Source organism: Leguminivora glycinivorella, chromosome 16 (assembly GCF_023078275.1).
Source record: "Leguminivora glycinivorella isolate SPB_JAAS2020 chromosome 16, LegGlyc_1.1, whole genome shotgun sequence".
Classification (NCBI taxonomy): domain Eukaryota; kingdom Metazoa; phylum Arthropoda; class Insecta; order Lepidoptera; family Tortricidae; genus Leguminivora; species Leguminivora glycinivorella.
The window spans coordinates 7,274,766-7,293,973 of record NC_062986.1 but is presented as its reverse complement, the minus strand read 5'-3'; the positions used below and the strand labels follow the sequence as shown (position 1 = coordinate 7,293,973).

General features: G+C 37.6%; 1 protein-coding gene across 2 annotated transcripts in view; it reads right to left on the bottom strand.

Moving 5' to 3' along the window:
• LOC125234442 (thrombospondin type-1 domain-containing protein 4-like) overlaps window positions 1–19,208 on the bottom strand; it is a 206,376-nt gene that overhangs the window by 99,753 nt on the left and 87,415 nt on the right. For both annotated transcript variants that reach the window (XM_048140686.1, XM_048140685.1), the window contains exons 3-6: window positions 19,104–19,164; window positions 17,062–17,204; window positions 667–796; window positions 145–247 (exon numbers count right to left, since the gene is read on the bottom strand). In XM_048140686.1, coding sequence (XP_047996643.1) covers window positions 145–247; window positions 667–796; window positions 17,062–17,204; window positions 19,104–19,164 — 437 coding nt within the window. The remainder of the gene's footprint in view (window positions 1–144; window positions 248–666; window positions 797–17,061; window positions 17,205–19,103; window positions 19,165–19,208) is intronic.

The following is a 19,208-nucleotide window of genomic DNA, read 5'->3' as shown; positions in this document are numbered from 1 at the left end:
CTGAGTTGAGTATCCATAATACAAGCCTTCTTGAGCTTACCGTGGGGCTCAGTTAATCTATATTTATTAACCGCCGCCTCAAATCTCTCAAGAAAGGTGGTATTCAAGTCGTCTGTATGTTTTTTTTTTTTTAATTTTACATACCATCAATATAGGGCACCCAAGTGTAGAACCTCCCTCGGAACGGCCGTCGGTCGTACACCGCACACTGTTCGGCGCGGGAGTCTCGCACTGGGCCCGGACATGGCTGAAAATAGGGAAAATAGAATATTAATATACTTTCAATAGTTACCCTCACAAAAATGTTTTTTGATAGTATATATTCCTATAATAGCCTCCACAACCTCTTGATTAAGCCTGTGATAAAATATTTTTGTGCAAAATATGTATGTAGTTTATATTCTCTGAAGGTACCCCTTCTCGTAGACAAGATCGTTAATCGGAATCTCTCCGCAGCGGCTTTTTAATCTGCCTTAAACCTCATCAAATTATTTCATCATTCTTCTTCTTAATTCGTATTAATTTATTTCTTTTAAACTTACTTTAGTTTTATACGCATGGTCATGGTATCGCTTGGCCAGGCCGGGACAGTCGGTATCCCCGCTTGGATTCTTACTAGCCTTTCGCAGTTTCTCCTTAATTCGCATTAATTTCTTTTGAACTTACCTCAGTATTGCACTCATGGTACCGCCTGGCCAGTCCAGGACAGTCAGGATCCCCGCTTGGAATCTCACGAGCCCTTCGCAGACGCTCCGTGCTCCGGACCAATTTCCTTCTCTTTCTGCTACGGCGCATTCTGAAAAGTAAATTAGTTCTATTTTAGTAAAGACAGGTACAACTGGCAAAGTGGCTGGAAAGGGATGAACGCCTAGAGGTTGTAGAGATTGTGGCTACGTAATATCCGTGAATGGACTGGAATCGTGGATACCGATGAGCGTCTCATCCTCGCCAAAGATAGGGAGAAATATGCGGAGCTGACTGCCAACCTTCGCTGTTTGGAGATACACTTGAAGAATAAGAAAGACAGGAAAGTATTTTTTTGGTCAGTTTAGATAAGTACTAATAGTACAAGTATATGTAAGTATTATTATGTAAATGACGACGAAAATGATACTCCAAACAGGACCTCATAGCAAAACTTTATTCTTAACAAATTTTGGGGGCACCTTTATTTGGCTTTCCGTTCTAAATTACATAATATGTGAGTCAAAAGAAGTAATTATCCACAAGGAATAAAGGCCTATAATTCAGTGTAGGTACACCAATTAGTCCACACACTACCGTAACTCGATTCGAAGGAGACAAGGAATACGTATATACCTAATCATTTCGTAAAACCTATTTACAAAATTTCCACAAAGGTTTTACGATTTCCAGTGACTACAGGAACCTACTTATGAGCTCAAAAGCATCTTAACAAGCACATGATCAAATTCGTAGAACAGCTAACTGAGGACCTATAGTACTAATAAGTTCAATTGGTCCGACACCGACAGACCGCCTGTGTTCAATATTTGCATTATTAATTTTATCATTTCTCGTGAAGTTGTTTGTTGACTGGTATGTATCGTCAGTAGCTAGCAGTAGTAACAAGTATGTTTTAATTAGAAATTGACTCAGTAATATCCACGATACCCCGTTAAAAACTCAGACATAGTGGACCGATTTTCACCAAACATGGCGAACACCCTAACTAATTCAGCTTTCAAACAAAACGAAGTCTAAATCGATTCATCCGTTCGAAAGCTACGATGCCACACAGAAAGACATACATTTAGACAGACAGATACATCAAACTTATAACCCCAACGTTCTTGCGTCGGGGGTTAAACACTTTAGGTACAGTGGAGTTCATAAATATGTCTACATTTTTTCACCTTATTGCAACGAATTAAGTACCTGTAACAATAGATCTCCAACAAAGGACTATGGCAAAACAAACTTAATAATTTTTAAAATATAATAGTTGCTTCATTTAGGATATTTTCTCTCATCGGTTAGAATCCATTTTGTTTGTGGTTAACCAACAAGGCTCCATAAGCAAAACTAATTATGGTTTTAACCAAGACCGGTAGTTTTTTATTAGCGGAACTCACATCGCAGAAGTTAACAAAAACATGAATACATATAAACAGACAGACAAATATAACCTTCCACGTTTACAGTAATGTCTGGAAGAACAATTCCTGTAACATTTGAATGTACAAAAATAACACTTGCAAAAAGCACCATTTAAGACATGTCAGCTCCTAATATTATTATGAGATAACAAAGACTAATACCGCAACTACCGAACACACACGACAAAATATCGAATGAAAAAATATATTACATCTATGTAAATAAATCCACAAACACAGCTGACCGCCTGACCGTGTTCCCGTCCGATTGTGGTCAGGGATTTCTCCAACACTCTAAGAAAAAATTGGTTGCTCCTATCAATATTTTGATAGTCGTAGTCAAGCATCTTGATTCCATACGAGCCTGATAAGATCTTAGACAAATCGAATAAGGTAATTTTGATTGCTCTTACTTTTGCAACGTAACTGAATCGATTAAGATCTTGTTCAATAATTCCATGAAAAATAATTATGTTAACTAAATTACCTTAGTAAGTTCAACTAAGGATTGAATCAACCTATGTTACATAGTTATGCCTAACAAGTTCATAATTGATTCAAGGTGTACAATGGTTAGGAATAACAAAACACCTAAGTTATTAGTTCAATCATACATTCCCTTGTTGTTTTTAGTAATCAGCTTTATTTGAATTATATAAGATCGTAATTGTAGTAATTAACTTAACGTCAACTAAGAGAAAACTGCTCTTAGTTGGTCTTCATTTTTTAGAGTGAACGGTAGGCCTGATTGGCGTTTGTTCCGTAAACCTTAAGGTATCGGATGTTCGACCTTTGCGCCGGTATTGTTAACCAAGACCACACGTTGGGAGATAACGGGACATTTTGAAGAATTACAAGGAACAGCTACCAGCAGCAATATTTATAGCTCAAATGCCAAGCGGAACAAACAAGGAACAAGCAAGGATTCAATGTTGTCAAAAACTTTGAGAATAAAAATGTACCTATGTCATGAAATCAGTAACAGATTTTCAGTTTTGACACACAATCCTTACATACAATACAAACAATGTATGTACTGTACTTTATTAATTAACAACAATAGAAAGCTACTTATTTTATCGCTATAAGTATTATTTAGGGTAAAATACCTTCATGGAAGTAACTTTTAATTGAAATTCAATTGTACTTTGTTAGATAAAACTGATGAATGTTTAATAATATCACTGTCAATTTTTAATAACAATCAGAATGAATTGAATTTGTAACAAATACAAGACAATAGAATGTAGCAATTACATTGCTGCCTGCGGGCTGCAAAGGGCTTAATTGAAATGAGTCTAATGTTTTTGGTACCGAATATTTTGTTACCATCTATTTAAAGTGTACAGTTATTACACTGATTCAAACTTTCACGATTTTTACACATATTTAAAATTGCAAACGGGACTTAATCGCGTATTTACTATGTTTTACACACTATGTTTTAAACACTAACCTCCGACGTTTCAAGGACAAACTGTTCAAGAGGGTAGTCAGGGCCAGGTGCGGGTAGTTCGAAAAACTCGTACAGCTAGAAGATGTTGATGTCAACTTCAGCCAGTCTGCTCCGAGACCACGGGGACAATGCCGTCCTTGAAACGTCGGAGGTTAGTGTTTAAAACATAGTGTTTAAAACATAGTAAATACGCGATTAAGTCCCGTTTGCAATTTTAAATATGTACAGTTATTTTCAGAATTTGTCTATTGCTAGTCATTTATACCATTTAGAACTGAGCTAGTCGTAAATATCGTATGCCGCAGTGTGTGTTGTCGCCGAATAACTATTATGTCGCCTCAATTGTGCCTTTTCCGCATTATTGCGGATTTTGCGATATTTCGCGATGACTCCCCTCTATTCAGCGCGATCTCATGCAGGCCTCTATCATCTTCGACACGGCTCAAGAACGGATCATGAGAGCCTGGGAACCGCTTTGACAACGAATCCCAAGATTTGGCGTAGACACTAATTTTACCAAAGGGACTGCCATGACCTTCCAACCCGAAGGGTAACTATTTATTGGGATTAGTCCGGCTTCCTCGCGATGTTTTCTTAAACCTCATGCTGCAGGCGTTTATATCATATTTCAGTCGAAACTTTTAAGAATGCATTCTAGTGTAACGAACAGCTATCAAAATACCGCCTCCATAAGCATCTAATCCGGATGATTATACGAAATGCGTAAGCGCATACAATACCACAACGAATTACATTGTTTTAGCTATATTACATCCCAACGGGGGTCACATATTCCTTTTGTGCAAGGCCTCTAGCCGAGAATACAATCGTTGATGCTCCGTTAATCTCTCTCTATCGCTTCTCTGTTTTTTCATTTGATAGGAGGCAATCGAGCAGACAAGTCGTCTGATGGATAGCGATTAATGCCGTCCATGGAAACCCGAAACATCAGAAGGGTTGAAGGTACGTTGCCGGCCTTTAAAATGGGTGTAAGATATTTTCTTGAAGGTTTTAAGGTCGTATCGCTTTGGAAATGCCGCAGGCGACAGTTCATTCCAGGGTTTAGCTGCTCAAAGCAAAAAGTTTCTGGAGAAACACGCAGGACTGCCAGCCATCTAAGTGATGACTTTGGAAATGTTGTTGCGTAGGGCGATGGCAGAAAGAAGCGGCAGTTATCAAATTCTGCGGTAATAATATAATAAGAAATAATACTTTGCGTATTATTCGTTCAGGAGCATCAAAGACTGTTCTCTTGGCTATAGGCCTAGTAATTAAAAAGATACGACTGGCGTGGCGTCCATACGCCGCCAACAAATAATTGGTTTTGATATCGATCTGATCTGTCATGATACTGATGATGACTATTCAAAGGAATTTACCTTTGTTTGAAGCGCATATGCTGATGAATTTTAATATTAGCTGTCTGAAAGGTCTTTTTATTCAACAAAAAATAAAAATATCTTTATAGTTTGTTTTTTTTGGGTCTTTTTTTGATATTTTTCGCGTTTCAGCAGACATGCTACAGAGAGGCTGAATTGGTAATAAGTCTCCAATGTATCAATACATTTTATTTCATTTCTACATTTATCAACTCTAATAGAAGGCAATACATCAAAATTTACCTGCGTCGTTACTTTTACTATGCCAATAATTGGCAGGAACCAAACCATTGACCTGTTTCATTAATATCGAATTAGCATATTAACATTATTAACGTTTCCAATTCGCGTAACATAAATCAGAATTCGGTCTGCAATAAATTAGTTATTTGTCAGAACAGTTGGCCAAACGCATAAAGTTAATCGTAAACCATCAAATAGTTTCCAACACTAATTACAAGCATTTAAACCATAGCAAAGTATAATACTCGTAAAGAGTTTATCGTATGTAGCAATGCACGGTCGAGAAGTTTCCAAAGTTGCAGAACATTCCTAATGAGAATTTTCGGTAACTTCTGAGAATGTTCTCGAGAACGAGAATTTATCAGAATACTTAGTAACTTCGTAGTTTATACCATAATTTCGTCGAACTCAGCTAGTCAAGACGTAGTCCCGTGGTAGTGCGCTGGCTTCTTATGCCGATGTTCTCAGGTTCGATCCTGACAGCGATCTTTTTGTTTTTATTTTGTTTGTTTTTTTTTTGTATATACATATATTGGCATGACCAAAAACAGGCATCAAGAAATAATAGTTCGGTAGGTACCTAATTTTAAAAAGTCAGGACTAAAACTGTGAAGTCTGAAAGTCGCAATGTTCCCTGAAGTATAGTGAGAATTTAAGCAACTTATAGTGAGAATTTAGGTAACTTATCACTTATCAACAAAATAGCTAACTGTAATAGAAAATATTATACCTATAATAACATATAGTTTTATATTATGCCCATTTAAACATTATTTCAAGTATATTCTCTTGTTTAAATAATAAATTGCATATTGCGGGAATGTTCTTCGAACATTCTCAAGAATGTTTCCGCTTTTTGGGAATGTTCTGCAATTTCTACATTACTAATCGTATGACCATAGCCTCTACTATTTTTCGATGTTTTTTAATATGTTAGTCAATAGCGTAAATATCTTAAACATGTAAAATCAGGTCACCCACGTAAAATTGTCGAAGAGCTGGGGTCACTCACGTAAAATTGTCGCGCTATGCCGACACGCGCGCGCTCAATGAAAATGCCCTGTCTGATGAAAATGCAGGTTGAACGATCTTCGACAATTTTACGTGAGTGACCCGAATTTACATGTTTAATATGTCAGTGTCTCACGGTAGTTTTGTTATTAAAGCGTAAACGTCAGGGAAAATGACATTCATGGTATGTAAAAACACAGTATAATAAAGAGTACTATCGTACAGTATGACCACTCCCGCTCCCCGCTGAAAGGGCCGCCCACTCCCTCTCGGTTACCTCACAGTTACCGCCTGTCAAAAACGCGAACAGTCGACCTGTCATATTTCACTCATACAAGCGTAGTACGTGTTCACACGAGCTTAGACTGTGTGTTAGGAATGCGCCTCTTTCATATATTTGATCGCCAGTGTCCGAGGTGTGGTAAGAGAAAGTGTACAGCGCCCCCTACCAGAATCAAGGGTTACTAACTAGAATATTAAATTAACATACATTTTTCCCATGCCCGTATGGTGACGGGTTAAGAATTTCATCACCCCCTTTCTTCCCGTGGGTGTCGTAGAAGGCGACTGTGGGATATGGGTTAAATTGTGGCGTAGGCGAGAGGCTGGCAACCTGTCACTGCAATGTCACAGTTTCGTTTTCTGTCAACCCCTTTTGCCAAGAGTGGCACTGAAACTTGAGTAGTTTCATGTGCTCTGCCTACCCCTTCATGGGATACAGGCGTGATTGTATGTATGATTGTATGTATTGTATGTATACATTTTTCCTTAACCTTTGTATTTAAAAACGAAAAAAAATCATGGTCGATGTTCAGAGCTCTCAGTGTAAATTCTATTACGATTAGTTACCAAAAGAATTTTGATTTAGATAGCTAAGGTGTGTTTCCAAAACTATCCGCTTGGCGCGCTGTTCAAAAATCCATGTGAAAAAGCTAATCTAAACGTTTAAGTTTACAGTGTTGGCTCTCTAAATGTGCAATTTAATCTTACACAAGATTTGTTGTTAACACGGTATTTGGCTTTTAGACAGAAGGTGACTTGGCAGTTTCGGCCGTGGAGAAATATTTTTCACACGATATTTAAGCCCTGTTGTTGAAAGATGTAACGTGTTAGTAAATGTTGATGAGAATTGTTCATTATAAAACAGACATGTATGTTAGTTAAGTAGCTGGGCCTTTGAAAAAAGGTATTCCGAATATACAAGTAAATTAGAATTACCTACTTGAAATCACGGAATAGTACATTACGATACAAGTGCGTAAAAAAGGAAGTTCGAAACGAGTGGCGATAAATTAAAACACGACCGAAGGGAGTGTTTTAAATCGACACGAGTTACGAATTTCCTTTTCGCACGTGTATCGTACGACGTTTTTCAGTACAGATGAGCCTCCGAAGTTTCGACCTAGCATATAATGAACCACTTCTCGCACTAGTGCGTAAAAAAATTACCATCTGTACTGAAAATAATATCTTACATAGATTTGGTCTAGAACGTTTTCGAACCACGTAATCATGAATTAGTATGAAAGTTGCCTTAGTTGCCATATCCAAAATTTATTTAGCTTGAGATCAAAAATGAAATATCCATTTTGCAAAAATGTTTGGTAAGAATATTTCTAGAAACCTAATAAGTAATTTTTAAAAATATGATCACTAATTATGATGTTCTTTATGATGCATCATGAACAGTGAAAATCTCTATTCATAAGTTATTATTAATTTAGCCGCAATGAAAATATAATAAAATAACCGTAAAACTTGTAGACTGCAGTCTGTACGGAAAGAGTCACAAAATGTACAGAGCCCCATACATTCCATGACTCTCCTTCCCGAATAGACTCTAGTAGGTACGTATATTATTTAGAGAACTTGAATGGTACAAAATTACACATTTCCATAGTGCAATAATAATCCGCTAAATAAAGTACTTAACCAAAATGCGTGTCGAACAAAAGATTAAAGACCGTGTAAACATAATGATAACAATCCATTGTACGCCAAAGAGCTCCAAATTGTACGTCAATCAGAACCTGGAACCTGCCTCGAACCACTTTCGACATGTTGCGTCCCTATCACACGTGTGTAAGAATATACAAGTGCAACAGAGAGGCAAGATTAACGTGATTCGTGGTTGGCCCTCTCAGACCAAATTCCATGATAATCCGTGGCACGGGCTTATTCCATCTTTTAATCTTCAATATTACCTTAATTTGGCATGTTCGATGTGAAAAGGGCGGTGAGGTCAATTTTAAACGCATTCAGCCTTTTGACTCTGCGTGTGGCGAAATAAACGGATATAAACAGAGAAGGTAATACGAGTGGTACAACATTGAATATAATCATGCTCTGGTTAAGTTTGCTTTGAACCTTTTCGGAACGGAAAAAATACGATTTCAGCCTCGTCGATTAAATACGAGACAGGAAGAAATACTAAATGATGAAGGTCTTTCATATCGTAAAATTATGGAATAGTCGGTGAATCTATTAAGTCTGTAATGTGTTGTTTTTTAGTAATTAATTACACTTACTTGATCATTCGGTCGTTCCCAGATTACACTCCCTAACTTAGATAATTCAGATAGGAGCCTCTTAAGAGCTTACTCTTCTTCTCTGCCAAAATCTTCTCTCAGTAGTCATATTTATTGTAGAGACTAACGTTACTTTTGATGTGCCCCCTGCAAAAATCAGTAGACTTTCTAAAAAATTACACATACCGCGCCTACCATCTGACTGAACGATAAAAATACATATTTAAATACGTCTTAGGCATAAGCAGATTAACTTTTACGAAACCTCGATGACAGCGTTGCCGAGTGCGTGAAATGAAAGTGTCACGCCGGTGGGTCGATGAGGTGGGACAGTCGTGTCGAATCCCACTAAACCGATCTTTGGTGAACCTTATGTATTTGTAATGAGGTTAGCATTAGATTAAATTTATGGAGTTGATGGAGGCATATCAGTTCGATAGCCGTGATAAAATATTGGCATTTCTCGTTGATTGTCTTGACGGGTGGACGGTGTGGGTGTTAATATGCCATGAGTGTTATGACGTTTTGTAACGTTTATGGATTACATTTTTATTGATATTTGGAGTTAAGAATCTGTAGCTCACTCCTAGCAAATTAAAATTGAACCACGATATAGTACTTTTGCTCCTTGTGACAGTCGTTTTCCCTGCAGGGCGACATAATCTCACGCCAGTCATGTGCTAGCCCTACAGGCAGCTATATGCCTATACAAGCATTTCCCCTCCACAGGCTCCTCCGTTGTTTCCTCATTACTGATGTTCATGAAGATGAATGCTTCTCTATCTACAATTCTACATAATATTATCTGCCTTGTAGACAGCCGTGTTTACTGATATCTCCAGTTGGCCGTAACAAGTGAATGCCACATAATTGAGGGTTGTAGACTAACCCCCTTATTCATAAACGTTCTCTAAATTTATTAAGCCGATAAAGTTCGTTTGTCCCTTTCCAATGTGTTGGTGTGATAGAAAGGGACAAACGAACTTTATCGGCTTGATAACTGTAAAGAACGTTTATGAATAAGAGGGTAAAGGTCCACTCATGAGGCATTTGTCCCTCCGCTTTTAGGGTGACCATAAGGCATTCTAGTTTGTCTGACTTAAGTCTACGGTACAGTCTTTCAGGATATAACGCCAAAATTGTAAAGTTTCTATCAATTATATGATGAATTGTAGGTACATCAAAGCGTATCTCGATCATTTAAGTACTAAAACGAAGTCATTTCCTAGGAACTGCCTAGAGAGATGAATTGATGATTGATAATGTGGATTCAATGGATATAGCGATTTGCGAACCATTAGACCAACTAAACATTTCTAAAAACACTTAAATTAAAATCTTACGAATAAAATAAAACTAAATCACTACTTAAAAATAAGCTTATAATAAATAATACTAAAGAAATAATTAGAAAATAAAAATAAAAATAAAAGAACCCAATTATAAAAAGAAAAAACCATCTAACAAATCCGCCTGCGGCATGGTACCCATTATGCTGGCGGCATTTCCTCGCTGTATCGCCAGTGCGATACGTTGCGAGAAATACGCGCCAGCTCTAGGGTCTCCAGTAGAGTCGATAAGCCGAGCCGAGAGAGCTCCCACAAAGGCTTTCATGTCGGCCGACCAAGGACCTAGTGTCTCCATAGCAAGCGCCGCAAACTCGTAGTCCTTAAGCAAGGACGAGTATTTGCGGCGCTTGAGAATCTGGGCCTGGTCAGCCGCACCACCGGCCTGAGTGCGGGTCGCCTGGATATGGGACTGCATTTAACATTTAAAATTTAATAACATTTCTCATTTGTGTAGCTTTCTTAATGATGCTTTTGTAATTTATGCAGGTAAGTCATAGGCAATGTTTAACGGTCTTCGTAAAGTAAAAGTATTTACCTATACTCTGTACTTGTACATACAGATTGTACTTTTAATAATTTTTTGCAATAATTTTACTAAGAATAAAAAACGTTTTGTTAAATAGGTACGTTTAGGGTCAATTTGTCAAAAGAAGACATGTTAATAAATAAACATTCAACAGTATTCATTGCGGAAGAAGTGGTCCTTAAATTAAGATGTCGAGAAAGGATTGGTCGGTCCCGTTTGAGTCCCTACTATTAACCGTGTTGGCGTGTATGGAAGTGAGTTTCCCAAGAGTTAATATAAGTTTGACGTGTCTGTCTATATGTCCGTCTGTCTGTTTGTATTTGTGTGTGTCTATCTGTGGCATTACTACATCTGTGCTCCCGAACGGATAAACCGATTTAGATTTAGTTTTTTTTTTGTTTGGAAATTGGTCCACTAGGTTTTTTAATTATATAAATAATATGCGTTTTAATTTTGTGTTTAGTTTAGGTTATCCATACTAGTAATATTATAATTCGGAAAGTGTGTGTCTGTTTGTGGACGTCTTCCACGGCCAAACGGAGCATCAAATTAACGTGATTTTTAAAGTGGAGATAGTTGAAGGGATTGAGAGTGACATAGGCTACTTTTTGTTTCTTTCTAACCCCTCACTTCCCTAAAATGAGGGGTGGTAGTTTGTATGGAGCATTCCGAAATTTTCAAGTTTAACTCGAGGGAAGCCGCGGGAAAAAGCTAGTTCTATATATTTCGAAAATGTAAAATGTGAAATGAATATAGGAATCCATACTAATATTATAAATGGGAAAGTGTGTGTGTCTGTTCGTTTGTCCGTCTTTCACAGCGAAACGGAGCGACGAATTGACGTGATTTTTTAAGTGGAGATAGTTGAAGGGATGGAAAGTGACATAGGCTACTTTTTGTCTCTTTCTAACGCGAGCGAAGCCGCGGGCATAAGCTAGTTATTAAATAATTCCTTAATTTTTTTTTACAAAAAATCTTTTCAATACTTTTCAAAGTTTAAAGGACTCGTGGTAGGGTTGTCGACGTACGTCGGCTAAGGCTCTCCCGCGGTGGCCGGACTTTATCGATCACGCGCCGTATCATTAGATATCATTGTGATATATGATCGCGACCAACCCGTTAGGGCTGGCACTTTGTTGGAACTATTTAATTTGTTACTTTTCATGTTTGACACGTTTTAACTCTTAGTCGTTAGAATATTGTAAATAGAAAAAAAAATGATAACTAACTTTAGCCCGCGGCTTCGCTCGCGTTAGAAAGAGACAAAATGTAATTTTAATTATAAAACTCCCGTGAGACTCAAACATATTTAAAAATATTTTAAGCGGGTTACTCACGTGTTATGTCGATATAGCGTTCGACATGTTTCGATCCATTTTCGAGGATCTTTCTCAAGAGTAGCGACCCCGCCTTTACATATCGAGAGCGCAACCCGTAGCAGTAACCCGCTTAAAATATTTTTAAATAGACAAAATGTAGCCTATGTCACTTTACGTCCCTTCAACTATTATCTCCACTTAAAAAATCACGTCAATTCGTCGCTCCATTTTGACGTGAAAGACGGACAAACAAACAGACACACACACTTTCCCATTTATAATATTAGTAGGTATGGATGCTTTAACAACCATTTACTAAGTTCACTTCAGTTTAAAAGTATTTAGGATTTTACTTTCATGTACAGTCAAGTACAACTTGTATAATTTGTATGTGGGTGTACACAAGTTGCTGAAAAATATGGCCCATATTAGGTCTTCATTCGCCGATATTTTTACACTTGAATGTATAAGACTTTATAACTACTTAGCATGGCTAAACTGAATAACAAGATAAATTTAATTAGTTACTTTTCATGTTTGACACGTTTTGACTCTTAGTCGTAACATTTATAATTTTTTTTTTGAGTCCTTTAAAAACCATTTGTTACCTACCAGGTTCAATTAAGCTCAGAAGTATTTAGGTTTCTACTTTTTTCATGTACAGTCAAGTGTAAAATTATGTGGGTGTATTATGGACACTATGTATAGAAAAATAAACTAAGTTCAACCCAACATGTTTCAACCCTTAAAACGGAACAATTAAGACAATACCACACGAAACAAAGGAACAAACAAAACTGAAAAATCTCCGTTGATCATCCTCACGCGTCTGCTAGCTTGTTTGTAACAAGAATTTGGTTTTTATGAGGGTGAGGGAACTTTCGATTCTCCATACAAAGGTAGTCTCTATTTTCCTTCCTGAAAATGAGGCGTAGCTGAGGTCAACATGTGATCTAAGGCTTTGTTATTTACTGGTTTGTATATTATTAACCCCCGACGCAAAAACGTCTGGGTGTTATAAGTTTGACGTGTCTGTCTGTTTGTCTGTGTTCGTAGCTCCCGAACGGATGAACCGATTCAGATTTTTTTTTGTTTGAAAGCTGAAAATTAGTTGGGAGGATACAGGCGTAGCCTACAGTGGAGACCTCTGTCATATCTGTTGTACATTTTATGAGCAATAAAGTTATTCCTATTCTTATTGCAAAATGCATGTGGGATGACACATTATTGGGTCATTTTTTTTTAAAAGTTGTCCACCCCACTTTTTTTGTAACATGGGTATTTTTTACACGATCAATACTCAGAATCGCGAGGTCTTTCGATCCTGATTGGAGAAAAAAATGTCCCAAGATTTCCATACATTTTTTCGAACCTTCCATTGCGTTACCGCCATACAAAATGTATGAAAAATTGGTAACGGAATGGGAAAAAACCTTGGGACACTTTTTTTCTCCTATTGGAATTGAAAAAGCTCGCGATTCTGAGTGGAATCCACATAAAAATTTCCAAATAAAAAAAAAGACAACTTTGAAAAAAATGGCCCTATTGCGTAAGAGCATCCATTTCTATGGAGTAGCGACCGTTCCTTTTCCTCTTAGCTTAGAAATATTAGAATAGAGACGTGATAATGCTGCGTTATCTCCCTTATCAGGCAGTATATCCGTTAAGGTAAATGGTACAGGCCGTTTGGGGAAATAATGTTGTTTTCTGGTTCATTATTATCTATTAAGATAGCGCTATGATACTTCGATTTCGTTATCGATGTAACTTTGGAACTTGTTTTATTGGAGATGTGAATTGTATAGTAATTTTTTAGTCGAGGGTGTGACATATGTGTAACAATTTATATGTGTGTTATGTGGAATAGCATACATATTAATTCTGTCATTAGAAAAGTTGATAGTAATTAAATTATATAATTTAAGAGTACCTATCAAATTACGTATTTCGTAGCCAGTCAAAAATAGTTTGTTAAAAATATAAGTAAATACATTTTATTTATCTATGAAACGGCCACTAGCCCTGCAGAACGAGCTCGTCTCCTTGCTGGTGCAAAGTGGGAATCCGGCGCATGGCTGCAGGCACTCCCTTCCAGCAATATTGGTACCCTGCTTACCAGCAGCACCTTTAGGCTCGCTGTATCGCTGCGCTTGGGGGCGGCATGCGTGACGCCACACCGTTGCCATTGCGGCGTTGAAGTGTCCAAGTTTGGAACCCACGGCCTGTCTTGCACCAAGAGTGCCGGCCGCACGGCACGCCACGCAAGCCTTAACGACATACTGCGTCGAGCCCTGGTCTCCGCCGGAGCGCCGTCCGTTCTAGAACCTACGGGTCTAGCGCGTGACGACGGAAAGAGACCAGACGGCATGACGCTGGTTCCTTGGAAGCTGGGTCGACCCCTAGTCTGGGATGCCACGTGCGTGGACACCGTCGCACCTTCCCATCTTCCAGGGACCTCGGTTAGGGCTGGCGCTGCTGCTGATGCGGCCGAGCATCTTAAGCGGCGCAAATATGCAGCCATCGACGCCGGCTACATATTTGAGCCCTTTGGCGTAGAGACGCTTGGGCCGTGGGGTCAAGGCGCACACGGCATTTTTAAGGAGCTGGCTAAACGTCTTATAGACGCGTCGGGTGACCGGAAGGCTGGGGCTTACCTTGCCCAGCGCATTGGCATTGCCGTTCAGCGCGGCAATGCTGCCAGCCTTCTGGGCACCCTACCGGTCGGCTCAAATTTAGACACAATTTTTTATTTGTAGGGTTTTAATTTCATAGGTAGTTTTAGTTTAGTTATAGTTTTATTTATATAAGTTCATAGTTAAGTTTTTTTTTGTATTAGTTTTAGTTTAGTTATAGTTTTATTTATAAGTTCATATTTAAGTTTTTGTTTTTTACTTATTATAACTGTGCTTTTATTTAATAAACCATTTTTTATTTGAGTGTTATTAATAAATAATTTTCACTTAAAAAAAGGATGTCGACAAAATTGATATCATAAGGAAGCCACTAGCATCGTTATTCGTGCTAGGAAACATCGAATTCTAGACCATTGTCTATCATTAAGAAATCAATTGGACGATAAATACTTGGTATCAAGTCAAGAGTAGATAAAAAATAATTGAAAGCATATCCATACTAATATTATAAATGGGAAAGTGTGTGTGTCTGTTTCTTTGTCCGTATTTCACTGCAAAACGCAGCGATGATTGGACGTGAATTTTTAAGTGCAGATTGTAGTTGAAGAGATGGATAGTGACATTGGCTACTTTTTGTCTCTTTCTAACACCCCTCTTTCCTAAAATGGGGGGTGGAAGTTTGTATGGAGCTTTCAGCACATTTAGAATTTAACGCCAGCAAAGCCGCGGGAAAAAGCTAGTATTATTATAATCCTAACATTCCTAACTGTCTCTGAATGTCTGATCGTTACAGCTTTAGGTGGTTCTGCGTGCTACACATTAAACTCAAGCCAGAACTAATTTATATGGAGCTGAACTAATTAAAACCAGACTGTTAGTTCTATTACACCTCCCTTTGTTTCATGTAGAACAGGACTCCTTGTCCTGAATTTACACTTACTAATGATAACCAGTGAGGTACATAGAGGTGTTAGCATCAAAACTCAAAAGTAATAACGGATTACCGAAATACCTGGTAATATTTATATAGTGTGTAAGCCTGGTACGGGCGATAAATGAAACCAGTATGGAGAAAATGTTTATTTAACATAATATTATATTAGTATATTTTGTATGTTTAGTGACGACCGGTCTGGCGCAGTCGGTAGTGACCCTGCCTGCTACGCCGCGGTCCCGGGTTCGAATCCCGGTAAGGGCAGTTATTTGTGTGATGACAGATATTTGTTCCTGAGTCATGGATGTTTTCTATGTATATAAGTATTTATATATTATATAATATATCGTTGTCTGAGTACCCACAACACAAGCCTTCTTGAGCTTACCGTGGGCCTCAGTCAATCTGTGTACGAATGTCCTATAATATATTTATTTATTTATTTATTTATATTTATTTAAATTCGAATCTATTCTCCCGTATTAGCTTTAAACACTGTAGTTTAAATACACTTGTTATGTAGGCCGCAATAGGTTGTTCACCAACTGGTAAAGGCTCTTTTTGCTATTCGAAAAACAGATTATCCACAAGAGTGCAAAGTCATTTCATACAAATTTTACTTCATTGCTGGCTGGTATATTTTACCTATAAATGAAGATTTTGAATCATAAATTTTGAATAAATTGATGGATTTGATTTAGTTTGATGTTTTTAGTCAGTATTTTGTTCGTGTTGGTGTGGTGAAAACATGTGTGTTTCGCTCGGTGGCAAAGTTTGTTTATCCTTCGTGCCTTGAAACCCTCGCAACGCTCAAGATTCCGCTTTTTGAACCACTCGCTACGCTCGCGGTCAGTATTGGAATCTTTCGCACAACAACAACTTTGCCCCCTTGTGAAACAAATAACTATTATTAAACGGCTAGAAAAAAAATATATTTAAACAAGAACACTAAGAACCTGTAAAGGTCATTCACCCCGCGTGGCAGCCAAACGTCAATCACTGAATATCAGACTAAGCAGACGAGTGAGGAATGCCGTAAGCATTCATTAAGGATTGTGAGAACAAGGCTATCGGCAATCAGCGACGAGTTACGTGTATCAAGTACATTCCCAATTGAATTAGGCGTTCTTTTCTGTGTAGAGGTATAGAAAAGGATGAAAAACGTACTTATTTCTGCAGACCAGAGGCAATGTACTATTTGTGCATAAGTACCAGAGTAAAGTAGTACTTATTTAGATTAGAAATGTAGATACCTACTTATGCTTAGATTGCTTAGTACCTAACATAATTATATCAGGTAGTCATAGGTACTTACTCGTCATTACACGAAAGAATTCCTCTACTTACGAAACCTCTTTTAGGTCACTATCCGGATCTCCTACCAGGTATTAGGGATACTTTCTATCTTAAACGGGATAGGCAGCTCTCACACGTTTTGTTGACTGATATGGAAGTATTCCTGGCCTTTATTGCACGTATCGGATGCACTAGTTGCACTGTCCCACGCGTCTAGGATAATCTACTCTACAGATCTTCCTCACTCCTTATAATAATGCTACATACCTTGAAGGATCCCGTGGTAAGCACTGCCTCTCTTGTACGGAGATGCCGCCCCCACAGGTCTTGGAACATTTTCTCCACGGGCCCCACGCGCTCCATGCGAACGCCGTGCCGTTTGCTCGAGTCGCTTCTGTCGTTCGGGACACCTGGAATTATAAGCACTGGTCAAAAGGATGTAATTTTGTAGCGGGATAGTTAGCAACAACCAGATCCCGTGATGCGCGCAAAAGGTCTTATTTAGAAGAAGGCATGACCCATAGGTTTGAATTTGAATAGGTACAATATGTTTTCTGCACACCAACTCGTAAACGGTGTATTTTCACCTATACTTCAAAAACGAAATTATGTGGAACTTGCATTTTATTTACAACAGAAGATGTGTAATTGTGTATGTAGATTTATTTTAAGTCGTTCCTTTGTAGTCGTCGACATGATGTCGTATACATACATATATATTATATTTATAGTGTATGTAGTACGTATACCTATTATTTACTTGGGTTCGATTTGTAATACATGTCCACAGATCATAATATGTACATTATCATTTTTGCTGTCATAATTTTTTTATGTTTCAATTTTTTTTAATCTTGTACGTTCAAATCTTTGTAACAATCAAGACAAGAAAATATTCATATTTCTTGTTTGCTTATTTCTTGGTTGCTTTCGTGTATTCATGTTGTAATTGTTAATATGATGTTTTATATATTGCAATAAATTTTATTATTGTTAAAAAAAGAACCTAGTTTCCCTAGGATAGATCTAAAGATAGGCAACCTATCCAAAAAAGTTTTCATAGATTATTTTATTGATCACAACTGACGTCTATCTAAATATTCCACTAGCACACTAGTAATTGGAGCCCCGCGGTTGCCGACGGTGGCCTGGTAATTTGTAGAAGTGCTCTGAATTGATACTTCATGATATCGAATTACATGTGAAAACATACTGGCCTCATTGTCATTGTTCTAGTTACAACTTTCTATTGTATGGTGTTTGATAGAGAAACTAACGATTAAATTAAGAGAGTGTTGACCTATAAGGCAAATACTAATGATTCTCTCAAAGAAAACTAAAAAAAAATTCATAAATTTCAACAACTCAGCTGACAAAAACCGAAGACAATAAAAAACATATTCATTGGTTATGAAATGAATTAATTATTAGCTATAATTGTGAACGAGTTAATTCAATTCGTGTTTGTTGATAATTTCATGACAATTAATACCACTTTGAACTCAAAGACATTTCAAATAGTTTTCGAGCGATAGCTTCAAATTTGAAAATACGAGTAAAAACCGGCCAAGAGCGTGTCGGGCCACGCTCAGTGTAGGGTTCCGTAGTTTTTCGTATTTTTCTCAAAAACTACTGACCCTATCAAGTTCAAAATAATTTTCCTATAAAGTCTTTATAAAGTTCTACTTTTGTAATTTTTTTCATATTTTTTAAACATATGGTTCAAAAGTTAGAGGGGGGGACGCACTTTTTTTTCCTTTAGGAGCGATTATTTCCGAAAATATTAATATAATCAAAAAATGATCTTAGTAAACCCTTATTCATTTTTAAATACCTATCCAACAATGTATCACACGTTGGGGTTGGAATGAAAAAAAATATCAGCCCCCACTTTACATGTAGGGGGGGTACCCTAATAAAACATTTTTTTCCATTTTTTATTTTTGCACTTTGTTGGCGTGATTGATATACATATTGGTACCAAATTTCAGCTTTCTAGTACTTACGGTTACTGAGATTATCCGCGGACGGACGGACGGACGGACGGACGGACGGACGGACAGACAGACATGGCGAAACTATAAGGGTTCCTAGTTGACTACGGAACCCTAAAAATAAGAGCTTGTGACAGGCATGTGTTTAACAACTCGAACAACGTCTAAAATAACACAACCGTATAACTTTCAATGTATCACAACGCATTCCGAATAATTTCCAAACAAAATACCGCATTACAAATAACCGTTACTTGATCTGTAAACCCTTTAGTCATCTGCTTATTATAACCTATTCAAAACATTGGAACTTACCGGCCTTAGCTCGGTGCTCGTAAGCTGGGCCTGCGCCAGTCTTTGGCAGATTGCAAGAGATCTGAAACATAAACAAATACATTACTGACCAGGGTCTACTTGACA